General features: G+C 44.4%; 1 protein-coding gene across 5 annotated transcripts in view; it reads left to right on the top strand.

Annotated features, from left to right (window-relative positions):
• Positions 1–458: 458 nt before the first annotated feature.
• LOC143012974 (serine/threonine-protein kinase WNK2) overlaps positions 459–19,030 on the top strand; it is a 35,881-nt gene continuing 17,309 nt past the window's right edge. For 2 of the 5 annotated variants that reach the window (XM_076166353.1, XM_076166350.1), the window contains exons 1-9: positions 459–983; positions 1,333–2,147; positions 15,426–15,598; positions 15,708–15,928; positions 16,034–16,191; positions 17,307–17,395; positions 17,816–18,035; positions 18,503–18,782; positions 18,884–18,999. In XM_076166353.1, coding sequence (XP_076022468.1) covers positions 1,503–2,147; positions 15,426–15,598; positions 15,708–15,928; positions 16,034–16,191; positions 17,307–17,395; positions 17,816–18,035; positions 18,503–18,782; positions 18,884–18,999 — 1,902 coding nt within the window. In that variant the 5' untranslated portion in view covers positions 459–983; positions 1,333–1,502. The remainder of the gene's footprint in view (positions 984–1,332; positions 2,148–15,425; positions 15,599–15,707; positions 15,929–16,033; positions 16,192–17,306; positions 17,396–17,815; positions 18,036–18,502; positions 18,783–18,883; positions 19,000–19,030) is intronic. The other 3 variants (XM_076166354.1, XM_076166352.1, XM_076166351.1) reach the window with 3 other exon arrangements.

Here is a 19,030-nt window from a genome sequence, read left to right on the forward strand (position 1 = left end):
CTTACCTGTGCCCCTCTGCTGCCGCTCATTATCTCCCCATGCACATGAGCAGTAGCGGTGAGAAATAAGAGCTGATAAGTGCCCCGCAGTAAGGGAAGGAGCACAGGACGTGAAGGCAACACCCTAGACTACCTGACACACTGGCAAAGCATGCAGTTATTCTTTTTGCGGTGACATAAGAATAACTCATTGTTTGTAGATAATGCCGTTGTGCTTTGTTTGGATGGATTAAAAAAAAGGTGGGGATTTTTGCAGACAAAAAGCAGATAATTATAGTGCATTGGTGTAGTTATCAAAACAGTCATTTTTTTCCCTCTCTGCTATGAATTGTGAGTGTCGCTGCTGCCGCACGGTGCAGCGTGATCTGCAGGCAGTCTGGAGCTGGATGTGGATCTGCGGTTTGATTGGACGCTCCCTCGGTCGTTACCAGGGGCGTGGAACCAAACGGGCTGAATGGGAAACACATTTGTGTGCTTCAACGGCGCATTAACCTAATGTGGAGGGACGAGGACGAGCGAAAACAGTTGTCCGCCTAATTTAATTGCCGGGGGAGGGGGAATGAGAGAGACCGCGGTCAAAAAAAGGCGATTTTTGTCACATTTTCTGTGTCAGAAACCAGTGAAGACGCTCCGGCATCGCCAGCTGCTGTGCCTCGCTAACAAACGAGAGGAGAGAGGGATGCGAAGACTTGAAAGGAGATAAATAAAAAACCTAGCTTTTGTCAATATTTGTTTCTTTTAGACATTTTCGCCGTCATGGAGGCTTTTTGTTGTTAGCTAAGAGGGGATTGAATGCGAAGTTGCCTAATGTCGTTGGATGTCGCCCGTGAAAATTGGGATAATATGCAGATAAGGCTTTTAAAAGTCCACCTTTTGTCGTGGACGCTCGGCTAGCGCTAGCGAGGTTTCCCCCACTATTGACGCGGGCGGTGCTGGCCCGAGTTTAACCGGCTTGTTTGGTTGCTTTTCCGCGCTCCGAATTGGGTAAGTTGTCTCCATTCTCTGGTATTTAATACATTGTTTGAAAGCTTGTTAATATACGTTTTTAAATCACGGCAGCAAGTTAACAGAAGGATTTAACCAGTGTTTGGTTATGCTAGTGTTGTGTACTGCTCGCTAACATTAGTTTGTCGTGCACCTGGTTGATGGCTTCTGCTAATAATCTTTGCTTTAAACTCATAGGTTTATCTTTTCACCCACATGCTATAACTAATTGAAACTCCACAAAACAGACACGCAGATCCCTAACGCTTAGATTCATATTATCCCCAAAACGCTAGGATATAATGTTATTTTTCTCGCTCACTGCTAAAAAAAAAAAATTCAATTTCAGCTATTTAATCGGATCAAATCTCGTCTGTCATCCATCCCAGTGCTGATAAGGGCCTTTGCTGGCAAACTGCGTCACCGAGTGGGCGCTGCAGGTATTCATCTCTACATCTTCTTTGGGAAGACGAGTCATGGCTGATAAAACCTGGAAGCTGGAGAACTTTTAGAATCGACATGGAATCGGAATCCTCGCCAGGACTGAAATATCTGTCTGTGCCCATCTCTCAGTGTGAACTCAACATAAACATGTACGAGGCCATGGGTGATGCCAATGTCAATAGTGTGGACACCACAGCACTTGTGAGGGGTGGGAGTGATCCCAGTGCATCGTACCCTTCCTCTATTCACCAGAGGAATGTGCATCAGAGATTCATCAGGAGAAATCTGTGGTTCGCAGACGCAGAAGAGCAGGCCTTTGAAGCGCCTGAATGTGATAACAAGATTCAAAACATCAACTTGCGGACAATAGTTGACAGGACACGAGGGGCTAGGTGTGGGCCAGAGGAGGGTTCCAGCACGGAGAGTCAAGCTGGGCAAAAGGACAGTGCAACAGAGAGTGCCAGCGCCGATGAGGAGAAGGAAAAAGAGAAACGGGTGGATATATTAAATGTTACAACCTGCGATGGTGGTAAAGCTGCAATCAAAGCTCCCAGTGAGGAGAATGAGAACGAGGAGGAGGCAGAGATGAAGGCAGTTTCTACATCTCCTGGAGGAAGGTTCCTCAAGTTTGATATCGAGCTGGGCAGAGGCTCGTTCAAGACTGTCTACAAGGGTCTGGATACAGAGACCTGGGTGGAGGTTGCCTGGTGTGAATTGCAGGTAAAGTAGGACAACTTTTTTTTTATTTACTTTTTTAAAAACCTTATTTACAATTTCTTTGTTTGGGGACAGTCATTCGGCAAACCACATTCCGGAGCACCCGGGGCAAATGGGTGTGGAAGGCCCTCGTCACTGTGAATTCATGCTATGCACCGTTTTGCAACCAAAAACCTTTGATGTTCTGATAAACTACCATACTTTCTTCATTACAATCAAATCCACATGGGTTATTTATAATTTGTGACTAATTGAATCACTGACTCACTCCCACAAGAAGCTCTCTGCCTGTACTTATCACTCCTCTGTCGGTGAAGGTTCACACATCATGACACTATAATGGTGATGTCCACAGGGAGCTGTCAATCAGCCAGACTCCTCCGAGTCTGCGAGTCTGCGAAGTTGCAAATGGGTTCCTAGTACTAAAATGTAAATGGTTTGTAGAGCAAAAATGACAAGCATTAGTCACAGATGTGGAGGAAAATTTGCAAAGAAGTGTAGCGGCGCTCCTGCAAACGCTGAAGGAGAGTCTGTCTTGTCTTGTCTTGGATTACAGACAGGAAAATCACCTGCTTAGACTATGCAAAGGTATTAACTAATTATTTCCGTCCTTTGGAGAATGCAACAGGGATTATCTCTCTCTCTCTCTCTCTCTCTCTCTCTCTCTCTCTCCCTCCCAGGAGGCTTAAGGGGACTACAGGAAGCATGATTGCCCCCTTATTGACCTAATAGTTATTGTGACTACCATAAATTCTCTTTCTGCAGTTCTTATTCATGTATTATTCATCTTTGTTCCAGTGTTTTTCCAGCTGATAATGGCATGTTATTATACACATTCACTGCAGTGGGCAGTGCATGCGACGCTTGTGTGTGTTCTCCGTCCCAGCAGGGTCTGCATGTTACCAGCCAGGCTATTCCCTGCCTCCCTCCCTCTGTGCAACAGGAGGTAGGCAGACAGGAAGCAGCTAAAGTGTGCTGTAGCCTGCTGCGAACCGTGTGGTGACCCTGTGGCCTCAATGAATACTTTGCCTAGGGTTCGGATAAAAACACGCTGCACCAGTAACCTAAGACCAAGAATGTAGTCTGCTGGATTCATTGAAAATAACCAAACCTGTTTTGCATGGCTGTATCATCACAACGCCATGGGACAAGGTTTAGCTTGCAGTGTGTGTGTGTCCTGATTGTGTCAAGATGTCACTAAGACGCAGGGTGACCTCACTTGGATGATGATTTCATGGTGGCTGATGATAGAGGTCAGGAATGGAGCACATTTCTCAACTATCCAACACTGAACCACAATTGGTCTCAGCGGATGATGGGATATGGAACAGAAGGAATTTGAATGTGTGTTGTTCTTCCTTAGTGAGACGTTTTTTAAATCTCCCCCTGGTGGACATTAATATGATAAATGCTAATCATAATACAACAGTTCCTCTTTCCACAGTCTGCTTCTCAGTTTGCTACTTCGAGATCGCTTGAAGAACTGTTGGGTCAACAAAATACAATGCTGTCCCTCACCAATAGATGTAAAAGCCCTCTGGTTTATCGGCTTAATGAGCAGATCAGAAGAACCAGTGAGGCTCGGTCACATGGGGCCAGTGATTGGAATTGGAATCTGGCATTGATTAATCTTGACTGGGTAACAACTGTGACATGGGACACCCGGGTAGTTCACGACCACCAAACCAATGCTCATGAAGTGGGCACCGTTCAGTTGAGATGTTTTCAAAAGGCAAAAGTTAATATTTGCATACTTAACATAAACCTCAACCAATCCGGCATAACCACTCATTTTTGTAGGTTAAATGCTAAATGATGTGTGATCTTGTAAAACTGAACACATTTTAATTCTGACCATCTTGGCAAGCAGAATACAATCTGAGTGCTGTAAGTGAGATGTTCATTGACTTTGTAAGTGAGTATCAGTTTGTCGTTCCAGTGGGATTCATCAGCGTTCTTGCAGTACTGTTGCAGCATGTCATTGCTGTCGGACTAGAAAAGCATCTAGGAGTCGCTGTAAATAATGGTCTCAGCCACTACACGTGACCTCTTGACCCCTTGGTCTCATTCAGCAGCATAGCATTCTGTGTTTGTTATGCATGTTTAACACCGTTTTTGCAGTAAGCAGATAGGAAGATATGATATAACTGATTTTCCACAGTTTTCCACCTTCTGTTGGTCACGTGGCTGTTTTAATCTGGTCCTGTGCTCTTTCTGTTTTTTTTCCCTTTCTCTCACTCTGCCCCCTCCACTATCTTTGCCATCTCCTCCACATCTCTGTGCCTGTGCCAGGCTTCTGGCATCTTACAGATGGCTCCGGCTCAAGTAGGGATGTTAATCTGAGAGAGGGAGAAAGAGAGATTCCTGTTGTGTTTTGATTCTGTTGTGAGGGAACATGTTTCTGTCTTCTTTCATTGCTCATCGGAATTCAATTTTCAAACCTTGCAACCTTCCTCTTTCTGCTAGTTGTTCCTCTGTTTATATATTATGTTTGTGTCGAAGGCTCTGCTCACACTCAGAAAGTTTACTTCTGCCTTTGTGCAGACTTCTCTGTGGAATTTGGCAGTGAGCTTGTTGTTGTCTAGATTAAATCTGGCTTTCTGTTTGTGAGTGCATAGCTGGCAATGACACCAAGACAGTGACATGCAGATGTCTCTCTTTGTGCTGGAGCTCTCGGTAATTCTGAACCACAGAAACAAGACACTATGAATAAACCCCTCTTGAACCTGCTCACTTTATCAAGTTATTAGTTCCAAACTCAGTTTTGAGCTCATGGTGGATAACACTGAACCACGTGCTACAGTGGATTTGTGAATGTTCTTCTCAGTGTAGCCTATTGTAAACTATTTTAGCTTAACAGCTGGTTGACACTGATTTTTTTGCTGAAATATTTTGCCTCTATCTCTGTGGCTATTGAAGAGACGTGAAAATAGTCTGTACTTTACTGAACCAGTATTATCTCAACTAGAGTACAGTGGTATACTAAAACTAAACTAAACACTGTAGCTCCCATCTCAAAAAGCCTTCCTGACCTCAGGATCGCAGCCACCCAACTCCAGTGAGTGTTTTGGTTTGTAGGCTGGCTGGAACACACATGGAACTAACAATAACAAGCCCTCCGTAATTGAGATCGAGAAGTTGAAGTTGCCCGAGTGGGTCATTGGTTACAGCCCATTTGGCATTAGGAGGCACAGAGCAGCAGGGCCGGCCAGACCCAGTGACGGTCAATTACAGTATAACCCTACCAGTGGCCCCATCGACAGGAATGCCTGAGCTCCATTCAGCCAGCCGAGGGAAGCAGGGCCAGCCTGTCAGAGCCACACAAGACTGTGGCCTGTGGTGTGGCTCCAGCAGGTTTCAATTCAATCCACATGACTTTTGTTTCTGTTTGAATCATCATCTATGCAGCGGTGCATTTGAACAAATTGCACTTCACTATTTAGTTTAAGTTCAAGTTCAAGTAATTCATGATAAAAAGACAGACTTAGTTGAATTCCTACAAGTGCAGTAGTGCTACAGGTCACAGTGAGGTGAGTTGGTGTGGCTGCTTTAGGAAGGTGTGCAATATGTATTTGTAGATATTACACATCACGTTACACAACAGGGAACTGCAAAGGCACAAGAAGGTGAAAGGAAATGGTTTCATATGTTTTTGTTCAGAGATTTGGCGTGAAGAAACTGTCAGCCAGTCAAATGCAATCACCAAGGAAGCTGTGCCACATTAACATACGAGTAGAGTCGGGACTGTGCCTACCCGTCGGGCCTCTTTTTCACCTGAACTGGGCAGACTGGATAAAGGAATAAAGGAAACAATGTGGCTCAGAAATGCCAAACCAGAGCCTGTCTACTCTGGCGAGGCAGACAGTTGAACATGTGCACCTCTCTTGTGTATGTCCTGATTTTTAGCAAACATCCACACATGCACACTGTGATAATCTAAGTGGGTAGAGAAGAGAGCCTTGTGACTAGTCTGAACTCTGATCTAGCTTTCAGATCAGAGATTTGAAAAGCTCTTCCCCCTGATTTACCACATTTGAGGAGCCCCACGAAGCAGACGCATAACATGCATGCGTTCCGTTTTGCAGAAAAATGCGTAGAGAATGCTTTCATGTATTTATTATGTTGGTAGAATATTTTTCAGTCAACGTTGGTGAGGTTATATGGCGTTGTTCCTCTTTTCTTTTCTCTTTTTCAGTGGTACAAAAGCATCCGGAAACTTCACACAGGAAACGCAGCACTAAGCATCTTAATCTGTGATCAGAATTTTTACAGTTGTGACACGAATGATCTCCGTAAATAAACCCTGGACACATACTGTACACTCAAGTTGTCTAAACTTGAGCTGATGAAGACTGGAACTAAATCTGAAACAGTGCAAGCTAAACCTTCTTTGACACACAACCATCACCGCGTCCCAACACTTGGCCACAGCAGCTCATTAGGACTTTTAAATCCTCTTGGAATTCAAGGTTATTTGTACAAATGAGCACCTGTGTACCTTGTTAAGGACCCCTGCTTAGCCACTGTGCTGCTGTGTTCATACAGACAGCAGTTGATCGCTACATTGCCGTTAATGCCGGCTTGCAAATGGAAAGTTGTGTTGTCCTTTACTCTGCTGTTCTCGGCGTGGACCGTCACTAATGGTAGCAAAAGATGAATGGAATGTGTATGGGTGGGATATATTTTGTGTGTCCAAGCTGTGTATGTCACAGTATATGTACAGTAGTGGTTTTGCAGTGTGTTCGCTCGTGATTAGCCTGTGTTGTGTTTAGTCTGAGTCTGTAGTTTGCTGAATCAAGGCTGTCGTTCTGGCTTTCCGCCCCCACAATGCAGCGGTTGATAAGCTGACATGGGGAAGGCAGGTGGCCAGGCCCGACCGGTTCATTTCAGGACATCTCTACCCATAGGACAACTCTACTGTACACATGCCAACTCCATCAGTGTTTTGAGAAACCTGCAATGACCTGCATTGATTCCCCTTCCTCCACACACCCTCACACACACCAGCTTCATTACTGTTAGGTCATTTATGAAAGCCAGAGCAATATTTAGTCTCAGAGCAGATGGGCCAAACTTTGGATGCCATAGCACCATAACTATTTCTATACAAAATATGTTGGTCACTATCGATAGGCATGAATATTTAGTGTCCCTGTGGGAGTGTGTGTTCAGAATTTCACCACAAGCTACTATGACTCAGTTTTGCGGTACAGAAGTAATGCTGGACAAGTTAATGCTGAAACTGTGCAACTCTCTGTTGCTGACTGTAGACATCCTGGATCATAAGATCTAATGCCCAAAATAAACACAGCCATTATTAATGATGTAAGTTTCACATTTGCTTTTCCTGCTCTAACATGGCAGTTCCACTCTGAAAAAGGCCCGTCAGAGGGCTGATCACTTTGTTATTGATTGGTGGATTCTGGGTAAATTATGGAGGGAACATGAGCCGACTACTAACAGTCACCTGCAGCACACACCAGCGGATGTTCCTCCCCAACTAGTAATTAGTCAGTCTGATAACCCTCATTAGTAGCGGTCCAATGACAAACCAGAGCCACGTGTCTCTGTTTACTGAAGCTAAAGGCATTTTCACATCCGGCCAACAACTGGGGTATCTGTGATATAATATGAGCAGGAGTACAGTATGCTGACACTGGTCCATCTACTGTTCCTCCTACAGTCCCAGGCTTGAGTCATGGGTATTTCCTCTATTGACTGATTTAGCAATTACACAATTGATCAAACAAGTAAAGTGTGTCCGAAGAATGTCCGAAATAAAGGCAAACATTTTAGAATAGCCGATTTTGTCTGCAATAACGGCACAAAACTCTAAAGTATAAAGGAATAAATCAGTAAATATTCACATTTGAAAAACTGGACGGAGTAAAAGTGATGTGTATACGTCTATACCATCAATTCAAGGTATAACAGATCCAGGACAGCAGAGAGAAAAGGTCATCTAGCTCTCAGTTCAGGCTGTGAAGTCACAAATTACTACACAGGTTATGTGCAGTGTATACTCCCAATACCCTTAATACACTTAAAACAATACCAATCTTATTTTCAGGTTGGGGGAAATGCGATTACTGGCCAGCTGCATGTAAATGAGGGTTTAAACTAATTAGGCCCTGCAGGCGAGCATACATGTGTTTTCCGACTTCCTGTCTTAACCTGATTCCGCCAATAATCTGGATCCTTGTGCGCATGCAAATGTCTCTCACCCATTTGCACACAAAGGTGTAATCTGTCGGCACCTCACCCTGCATTAGCAGCCATTGCATAAGCAGTTTTAGTCTTTGTAGGTGGCAAATAACTAATCAGGATTTTTGTGTTTGTCTGAGCACGTCAAAGAATTGCTTGTTCGTCAGCCTGCGCACTTCATCTGTCGCAGGAAAGAGGTTTATAGGCTTTCATCCACAATGGCTAACTCCTGGTTACAGCATGCAGCCAGAATACGTGTCTTTCACAATAGGCCACTTAGGGCTCATTGTAGTTGTTGCTGCAGCAGTGACATAATGCTGCCGCTGCTGGTTTTCTTGTTACCATACGGCATCTGGGTGTGGTCGTGTCTGTCACACGCCGCTTCATAGCTTCCCCTCATCTCTTCCCCTTCTTTTCGCATAGCTAACTCCCAACACGCCCAGGCAAGCTGAATACTCATGTGACCATAGGTCTGGTGCGGTCGCACGTATTGGTGTTCTCATCTGAATGCAAATACCGTAGGTGGCGTGTCATTCCGGAGTGACATTCCTCTATCCATCCTACCTCGGTGATTCATGTGATTCAAACATATTTCCGACCTTTTCCGCGTTGTAACCTTACCTGGTTTTCCTCATTAGAAATATTTGAATGTGCTAGCATACCCAAATACAGCAGGGTTTGGGCCTCTGGGCTGCATGGCAGTCCAGTAACACTGATATAGATACAACAAACTGACTGGCATAGCTGCTGGCCAAATCCTCCTGCAGTGACTGATGGCACACGGTTCATCTGGAAGCAGTCTGCTGGCTCACGGCTCGTCCTGCACCAGCCTTCATTATAGTCACAGTGGAAGTGCTGCAGTAGTAACCTGTAATCTGAGAATGAGTGAAAGTGCAGGCAGGGTGGCCAAGCACTGTAAGATAACACCTTCAACTAAACAACCTGCTCATGAATTGATCTGCATTGAGGGGAGAGAGAAAAAAAATCACTTTCTTTGCTACTGGACCTGGATTGTTATTCACATTCTTTCAAATGTTTACTGAGGCATAGGCAATGCATTGTCGCTGTGTTTGTGTGTGTGTGTCTTAACAGAGGCAAGTCGTGACTGATTTGTTTACCCTAATCTAAAATAAGCTCTCGGTCTAAATGTCAAAAATATTGTGACAAGTTTATCTACCTAGGTCTTATTGTAGAGGCTGCTGGCAGGTTGTTTAAGCACAAATCCAAATAGTGCTGCTGTTCACAGAAATCTGGTTCTTGTTAACACAGAAACCAGAATGAACCTGCATGGTGGGAGGAAGAGATAATCATTGCAGGGAATATCACAGTGGAGAGGGAGACTAAGCTCATCATTTATCATTTCCTCTGACTACATAAACCAGCTGCCATAGCCAGGAATAATACTATAAGCCACCTGCCTGTCTTTTATTACTTTTATTTGTGGTCTTGAAGAGATTTTAGATGGAGACTATAGCCTATTAAGTCAAAGCATAGAGACTTGCAGCTCTCATTTGGGAAGATTAAGAAGCAAAGACAACAGAGGCAAACACTGTTTTGATTCCCGGACCCACGTCGGAGCCAAAGGACAGTCTGGTTCTAGGATTTTTTTCAGTTGGTAATAAGCTTGTTGTGTCTGTCTCTATGCTCTGCTGCTGTCTCATTGTCCATAATCCAGTAACACAGTCATCTGGATGTGTCAGAGGCTGCAAACCTGCAATGCAACTCCTCTAAGGCAGCAAATAATCATTCATTTGTAGAAAATGCTGGTATCCTGATTACAAGAATCCATAAATTGAGCGCTCTGTGAAACATTTGCCTCTGTGACACCTCCTGCTGATAGAATCTGTGTTGTGTGTTATGTTCTCGGGTGGGAGGAGTTGTGGAGGCAGGACTGGGGTGCGTCGGGTTGGAGGGTGCAGGACGGAGCTTCTCTGCAATTCCACCCTCTGCACAATCTCACAGACTGCTAGGAAACCCGATCGTTGTAATCATGATGTCTGTTTACCTGCTCCCTCTCCAAACTCTGGTGTGACGCATTCTTCATGTCAAGCCAGGAATGCAAATTCTGCCTTTGCAAGTTAAACCCATATATATGCTTAACAACACTCTCAGCTGTGAGCATGAGATGTGAAGGATCCCTCTCGTAAATAGCATTACTCATCCTTTTTGCATATTCAAAGCAATTTGTGGGTGGCCACGCGTTTGTGTTGAGTGATGAGTAAGTTCGGGAACAGTGTGAATACACAACCAATAGGTGTTCGGCTCCCAAATATTCATGCAGGGGGTCGTTTTACTAGTGTGTGGGATGATGATGTGCCTTCACTTTGAATCACAGACAGACAGACAGACAGACAGACGGTTCAGTTCTGTTCAGACAGACATGACACTCACAGATCAAAACACTACCCAGAGAACACTTTATATATTTTGTCATATCTTAGTGTAATTACCTCAAAAACATGAACTGCTTTCCGATGATGAGATACAAATAGGAAACAGAAATCATTCATCAATCAGAAAACCTTTCAAGCGCATTTCTCACATCAGTTTAAAGTCTGAGAACAGCAGCCTTCTGTGCTTTTTCTCCGTGTAAAGAAAACAAATATGGTATTTTTTTTGTTACCAATGATATATTCAGTCTGTCGGTATATTTGTGTTCTTTGTGTCACTGGGCTGCTGTGCTACTCACTGCGTTCTCTGTACCTTCTATATACAGTGCAGAATGCTGATTCATAAGTAGGCCCACACACTGAATGCAGAGATTTTTACAGTTGGATTTCTCTGGCCCGCCTTGTTGTCAAATCTCGGGTGGGGGGAAAAATAACGACCTGGCACATCACCACCAACAATCCCCACACCCCACCCCGCCCCATCTTAGCGCAACTCACAACCACCATCTAGCTGCATGCTATCTATCTTCCATCTTTTAAGTCTGGCAACAGTGAGCTGCAGTCAATCCTGGTGCCGATGACCCGAGAAAGTGCAAATCATTTTTTCCACCAGTATTTATGAAGTGTCTTGGCGAGCGACTTGAAAGGGAGCCATAGCCCGCCAGCAACTGAGTCAACCGCGAATACCAAAAGCATGAATCCATTCTGCTACAACTTCCTTAGACTCCAGTCAAAAAGCAGCAACTGCAGAACAAATGGGCAAACATTTCATCCTGAGCTATTCTGTTGTCAACGATTCCGACTTGCCTCTCTACAAACGTGTGTGTGTGTGTGTGTGTGTGTGTGTGTGTGTGTGTGTGTGTGTGTGTGTGTGTGTGTGTGTGTGTGTGTGTGTGTGTGTGTGTGTGTGTGTGTGTGTGTGTGTGTGTGTGTGTGTGTGTGTGTGTGTGTGTGTGTGTGTGTGTGTGTGTGTGTGTGTGTGTGTGGCGAGAACTCACAGTTGATCAGCTGTTGAAGTATGTTTATTTGTTTAAGTAGGTCATGTTACACTCCTCAAAGTGCAATACCCTGAGTGAGCTGTTTCATTCTTAAAGGTTGATCAATAGCATAGCACTTAGCTTTAACCAACATTGAGCTGTGGAAATCCCCCTTAAACAAAACGAGTTGTTTTGAAGTGCTGTTTAACTAGGGTTGGGGTAGGGGTGCTGTTTATTTACATACAAATGGGCTCTTGTATTAGGTTGCAGGGAAAATGGCTCAGTGTGTATAAACAAACTATCTACTGTGTAAGCCAGCCCCCATAATTGTGAACTGTATCTGTCACAGCTATGTTGGATTACCTGCCTGTAGAAACTTGTGGTAGAGCACTGAGGCGTCACAATTCACTGATGGCTGTCTTCCTTCTCAATGAGGGCGCTTTGTTCCCAACCACACCGTCTACGGGAAGGAGACACGGACAGATAGGGGACGGAATGTGACATGCGTCCAAGAGCACGATTTGAACGCATGTTTATAATTACATGCTACAGTATGTACCTCAGCTAGCAGCATTCCCAGGACTTCTCGGTCTCTTTGCCCTTTGTTTTGGTGTCTAATCGTAAGATGTCCACCCTGCTCTGAGCTCCAAGAATAGAGGCACTAATCCAGATGTTGTGGGTGGCAGCAGATCGGAGCCCAGCTTTTATCGATTGCCGCCCGCTAATGTCACAACATGTTTTGCCCACGCTGTGTGGTAGAAGTGTGCTTTTGTGTGTTTAACCCCGTCTGGGTGGCACACGCTACCAACTGTGACTTTTCCCCCTGGCCAAGTAAACGGCACATACTTGATTAGAAAATATTCAGGCATACACAGTAGATAGTGTCATTTTTACACTGATTGCACTTCTAATTAAACAGACTAATGACTCATACTGAAATGTGCACACGCCTGAGGTACTGGATGAGTCACATATATTGATGTTTAAGTGACATCCTGGCATATTTCGTCTGCTCCATGTGCGTGCGTCTTGGAAGTGATATTCAGTGTGTGTGTGTGCGTGAGAGAGTGAGAGAGAGACGCCGTGCACTACACCTTTGAGCCTACATGTGACTTCTGAATTACGCAGAAGCCCTGAGTCTGCAGAGTGGGGTAAAGGAAGTGAGAGAGCAATTGGAGATTAGTGTGGGTGTGGGTGAGTGTGTGTGTTTGTGTGAGACTGGAAGTTGGGGGATCACCGTCGGGGGTGTGTGGGCTGTTTAGAAAAGGCAGCAGGATTCCTGAAAGATGAGAGCCCAGATAAAGAGGGGGAGGGTGTGTGAGATAGAAGGGAGGTATGTGCAGATAAGGGGGGACTATTACCTCAAGGAGTGAAACCTCCACCAGGGTAACATTCCCTCTCAACATCACTCAGGACTCTTGTTTGTAGCCCCGGTCGGGCCACGTGCCGCTCCTGAGCAGTAAATGGCTGATGGAGGGGATGACCCAGGTTAACTTAGGCAGCCACAGCCCCGCTACTGCTCAGCTGAGCTGGGCTCAGGCGAATGGGTTCTCTCTAGAAACTGAATTATTCATGGGACTTCAGAAGAGTGCAGTGAAAATCCCCACCCCCACACACTTGCAAAAAAACCCTGATATGCCACACACACACACACTCACTCTCTCTCACACGCCTTGCTTTATCATCGTATACACGCCAACATGTTGCATCATAGCATGTTCTCATCTTCTCAAGTGCCGCCTTGTGTCTTTCTCGTGCTGCTGAGGTCCATCTTTTGTCTTTTGCTATTTACTTTTCATGGGGAGGTCTTTTCAGTTGAATAATTAAATAGATTAGATCTCACTCACTTGTTTTCATTGAATCCCACTGTCTGTGTCCTCTGCCTCTGTGAGGGGTGGGGCCATGCTTCCACTCCATGATTAGCACTAGGTGTTGTGTGTGTGTGTGTGTGTGTGTGTGTGTGTGTGTGTGTGTGTGTGTGTGTGTGTTTGTGTGTGTTTGTGTGTGTGTGTTTTGTTACATAACCCACTGCTGTAGGGTTTTTAAAGGGAAATCACAATAAAGACACTGTCAGCACTGCGGAGAGAAAAGTGATTCTCAGAGAGAGACGTCGGCTTCGTATAGAATCAATGATTCCCCGCACTGAGAGGGGGACATTACTAAGACATGCATGTCTCCCATGTGTGTGGGATGTTGGGTGATAAAAAAGGGAGTGGTTGTGTGAGGGGTGCAGAGAGAGAGAGAGAAAGAGAGAGAGAGACATGGATTGCAGATATGGGGGAGGGTAGAGGCGTAAAGGGTTGTGTGCAAGTAAAGGAAATGGAGAAAGATTGGATGAGATCGATGACTTGCAACCTTTAGCCGCAGTGTGTGTGGTGGGCGTGGACTTCCAAGCCACTGTGGTCGCCACCCATCACGTCTCTCTTCTCAGCATGCCCAGTGTTTTCATAGTCTGTTCGTGGATAAATCTTTTGCAATGTGACGAATCGTGCCTGACCTCGGAACGTCAATCTGACAATTTGTCAGTAGCCACCTTGGACTTGAACGTCTTTGGCCACTTGTCACCTAAGTTGGCCCGTACCAGCAGCCATCCAGTCATGTCTCAATTCTTAATTCATTTTCATGCATTCATCTCACAAAACGGTTCCTCATGTTCAGTGTCGTGGTGACATTAGCCCTTTTTCACGGCGTTGCAACCGGCGGATGATGATGATACGGCAACCGAATGTTCGTTTGTACAGATATGTGAGCTGCTACCTTTTACGCTCAATATTAGATTATCGTTAGTGTTCTGATGTTGTGATTCCCCAGCCGACTAATTGCTCCGATTCATTTCAACAGCAGTAAATAAGTTAATAAGTAATTTTCTTCATAATGTTATTATAATATCATCAGGAACACTCGCTGTAAGGAAATGACTGATTACCAGCATGATATCACCTTCATGCCATAGTAATCGGAGACAAATCTGGTAAGCATAATGGGATTTGCTCTGCAGGTGTGATGAACAGGCGATACTATGTGTTGCACTCCATGGGAATAGGGACAGCGCGAGCAGAGTGTAGAGAAAGTTGTGGATTGATTAAAGTGATATAATAAATCGGAGCCAGAGACAGTGGTGTGGCTGTCTAATATTTGCTTTTAAGTTGTTTGCTTCCTGAATTTAACTCGGATTGCTTTTTCAGAACAGTACCAAACCCGGGCACGCTTGGGACTGTTAACTCGAATTTTCAATTGGTCTCGCTGCAGTTTATTCTGCACGTTGCCAAGTTTGGGGTCTGACTTCACGTTTATCAAAACTCAAACACACAAAGGTTCTATTCATCTGGTTCCAATGTGGATATTATGAAAGCACCTTTTGGCTTTGCAGTGGATTCAAGCGTAAGTTGGTGCAGGTTCTTTGAGGAAGGATTTCACTTTATGCCTTAAATGATTCTGGCATGTATTAATGGATCATGTATTGGCTGGCACCTGAGTTCAGTGATAAACTACCGACCATATTACATATGATTAATAAGTGATGGTAATATGGCCCTACGCTCCTTACACATATGCATTAATAATAAAATACTATAAGAGCGGATTATGTGGAGGCCTCAGGTGATTCCCATGAACCACTAGATGTAAGAAAAGAACCAATTACCAAGTACAGCCTCTCTCATTATGATTTCATAATCATTATTTCTCTGTTCTCCTTTTCTCTCCCCCAGGATCGTAAGCTGTCCAAAGTTGAACGCCAGCGCTTTAAGGAGGAAGCAGAGATGTTGAAGGGCCTTCAGCATCCCAACATTGTCCGCTTTTATGACTTTTGGGAGTCGCCCCTCAAAGGGAAGAAGTGCATTGTTCTAGTAACAGAACTCATGACATCAGGAACGCTGAAAACGTGAGTACTCATGAAGACTGTTCTTGTAGACTGACACTGAAAACTGTTTATCCATCAGACTTATTTTGAAACTTCTGATTGTGAGTTACCCGTGTCCCTCTCCTGACAGATATCTAAAGCGTTTCAAAGTAATGAAACCCAAGGTGCTCAGGAGCTGGTGCAGGCAGATCCTCAAAGGTCTCTACTTTCTCCACACCCGGAGCCCTCCGATCATCCATAGAGACCTCAAATGTGATAACATCTTTATCACTGGACCTACAGGGTCAGTGAAGATAGGGGACTTGGGACTGGCAACACTTAAAGCTGCATCCTTCGCCAAGAGTGTCATAGGTAAGTGACTTTGCCAGTATAACACTTCTAAATGTAGCTTTGAGGTTTTGCAATCCTTACATTAAATAAGTAAGTTACACATCCTGTTGGGTTTTTTCTCTTCAGGAACCCCAGAGTTCATGGCTCCAGAGATGTATGAGGAGCATTACGATGAGGCTGTGGACGTCTACGCCTTTGGAATGTGCATGCTAGAGATGGCCACATCTGAATACCCTTATTCGGAGTGTCAGAATGCTGCCCAGATTTACCGCAAAGTCACCAGTGTAAGTTCAGCCGCTGTACCATTTTTAAGTTTCTCAAAATATGACTCAATGGTGGAATAACTCTTTTTAACAGGCTTGCAATCTTAAAACAGAAGTTTTTATTTTGTCCTCTTGCATGACGCCAGCTGTAAAACGAATTGGAATCCTGCCATTTAGTTTCAGTTATCAGTGTACAACGTTAACATTTTGTCTGAATGATGACACAAGGGGAAAGCTTGCGAAATATCTAAATGGAATTGGTTCAACCCAATGTGACAGGTCATTTTTATGTCTTCATTCACATGAAATTTGACTGTCTAATCTTATCATCATCATCATTCTCAAAAGTAGTTTATTGGATTTAGAAAAATAATCTTCCGTGTTTATTTCAACCGGATGTAACCTTATTACAGAGTCCTGAGGAGTTTGTGGAATGAATAATAAATGAGCCATGTGGAGTCGCTGTGGCTTTTAGAAAAACCCAAAAGGTGTTCTATTCCCAAGTGTCCTCAGCTATTCAAGTGTACGACAAACCCTTTTTGGGTTGGGTTGTCATAATCTTCCTGAATTTATTAAGAGTATTTCATTTCCCCTCTCGAGATAGGGGTGTGTTAGAATCTGAGCGGTGTCTCTTACACCTGCCGTTTAAGAAGTGGCCTGTATGCCCATATCAATGATTGGCCAGCATGCATCTTTCTGGATACAGTGGTGTATTGTTGTGTCTTCATATCAGCCTGCTCTGGAGGGACCTCTGCTGGGTAATAATAGACTGATGAAAGAGAACCGGCTGCTAGAGTTGAACTACTCACACAGCACTCGCACAGTTCAGCATATACCTGCAAAATTGGTAGAACTGGTAAAAGTGGCATATCCTTTATTTCACAGATGCAGAAAGTTTTTAAGAATTGAGGCCTGCACAAGGAGAATTACTGCATAAACTCCCACCTTAAAAGTTTGCAAAGAAATTGTAAAGTGCTGACCTATGAGTCATTTTACTCACCATCCCAGATTTAAGTGTTATTGCAAACATCTCCTCGCCCGCTTTTCTTTGCTTTTTCCTGTTCATTATTTCTTTATCTGCACAGTGTTTTCCCACGGCGTGTCCTCAATTTTGTTTTCATTTTCTTTTTACTTAGGGAGTGAAGCCAGCCAGCTACAACAAGGTCATGGATCCAGAAATAAAGGAGATTATTGGGGAGTGTATCTGCCAAAAGAAAGAGGAGCGGTGAGCCATTACTGTCCAATCTGTGGGGCTCACAAGGCGTCCTCTCATCCTTCACCTTTCCTCACCCATTTCATTGCTCGAGTGCTGATAGTTTGGCTGTCAGCAGCATTGCAGTCTCTTCTACTGTAGTCCAGTTTTTACATAATGAGTTTTTGTACAGCTGGTATTTAACCCTTAAAGCAGCATCCAGTGGTTTGGACTTAAGTAGTTAACTAAACCCCTGTCTCTTCATAACAGCAGAGTGTGTGTGATATGCTTGTTGCTGTTGTGTTTATTATTGGATGAGACGAGCACAAGATATTCCTTAACTGCAGCATGTGTTAATACAGTACACAATACAGTTAATCACACCGATGCATGTGGCAGCACTGTAGCAAGTACAGGTTTGTGCCAGTCTGAACTCACCTGTTCTTTTTTCAGGTACTCAATCAAGGAGTTGTTGAACCATGCCTTCTTTGCTGAGGACACGGGTGTCAGGGTGGAGCTAGCAGAGGAGGATGATGGGAAAAAAACCTCGATAGCCCTGAAGCTGTGGGTGGAGGACCATAAGAAGCTAAAAGTAAAATACAAGGAGAGCGGCGCCATCGAGTTCATGTTTGATCTGGAGAAAGATGTTCCAGAAGTTGTGGCACAAGAGATGGTGCGTCAATGTTTTTGCGCGGGAGTAAATGCATGCTTACACACTACTAATTCTGTACAACTGTAGGATAAAAGACTTTCTATCTCTGTGTATTGTTTTGTCCACTGTCATTTTTCTGTTTGGTTTTATGGTGTGTTCTCCCATTCAGATTAGAGACAGAGCTGTGGTTTACTATTTTGGGCCATGTGTATGCATGTTTTACTGCATGTATTGTCCTCATCTTTTTGTTATCCACAGAGGTAACATCAGGTGGCTCTATTGTTAAGTATAACCAAGCTGCCTACAAAGAATAATGCCGCACTCCTTTGATTTCCTTAAAATACTTTCTCTATTCCTTTTCTTCTGCAGCTCTTTCTCTGTCCCTTACACTCTCACTACACCATGTAATGCTTCCTCCTTCTTCTCTCACACACCAAATGTTAAAAATACCCTAACATAAAAGTATGCTCTTGCCTTTTCTTCACCAGGTGGAGTCTGGCTTCTTTCACGAGAATGATGCTAAGACCGTGGGAAAGTCGATTAGGGACCGTGTGGCACTGATCAAATGGAGAAGAGGGAGAACTGCTTCTGCTGCAGTTCCGGTGGAACATGGCGATGGGGGACATGGGGTTCAAATCCCACCATCTCAGGGCATTTGTGCGGGAGCTGCGTATGTAGGACAGCCCTCTTCGGCAGAACCAGAAGAGCCAGAGGCAGACCAGCACAACAGGCTGTGTAACCTCCCAACTAGCGCCACCTCAGTGACATGTAAGAGACCGTCGTCATGCACACAGTGACATGGACGTTCTTTGACGTTGTAGTACTATGTGGTGTGTTTATCTTTTGTGTGTGTGTGTGTACCTCTTTAGCAGACGGCACACTCGACAGTGGCATTGGTTCCACTGTGTACTCGGACTCCCACAGCAGTCAGCAGAGTGTCCTCTACCAGTCCCTGCTGGAACCCCTTGCTATGGCAACACAGCAGGTCTGTAGATACACACCCTGTCAGCTAATGT

This window comes from Genypterus blacodes, unplaced genomic scaffold, assembly GCF_046128005.1.
Source record: "Genypterus blacodes isolate CSIRO-AG114 ecotype Tasmania unplaced genomic scaffold, CSIRO-AGI_Gbla_v1 ptg000156l_1, whole genome shotgun sequence".
Classification (NCBI taxonomy): domain Eukaryota; kingdom Metazoa; phylum Chordata; class Actinopteri; order Ophidiiformes; family Ophidiidae; genus Genypterus; species Genypterus blacodes.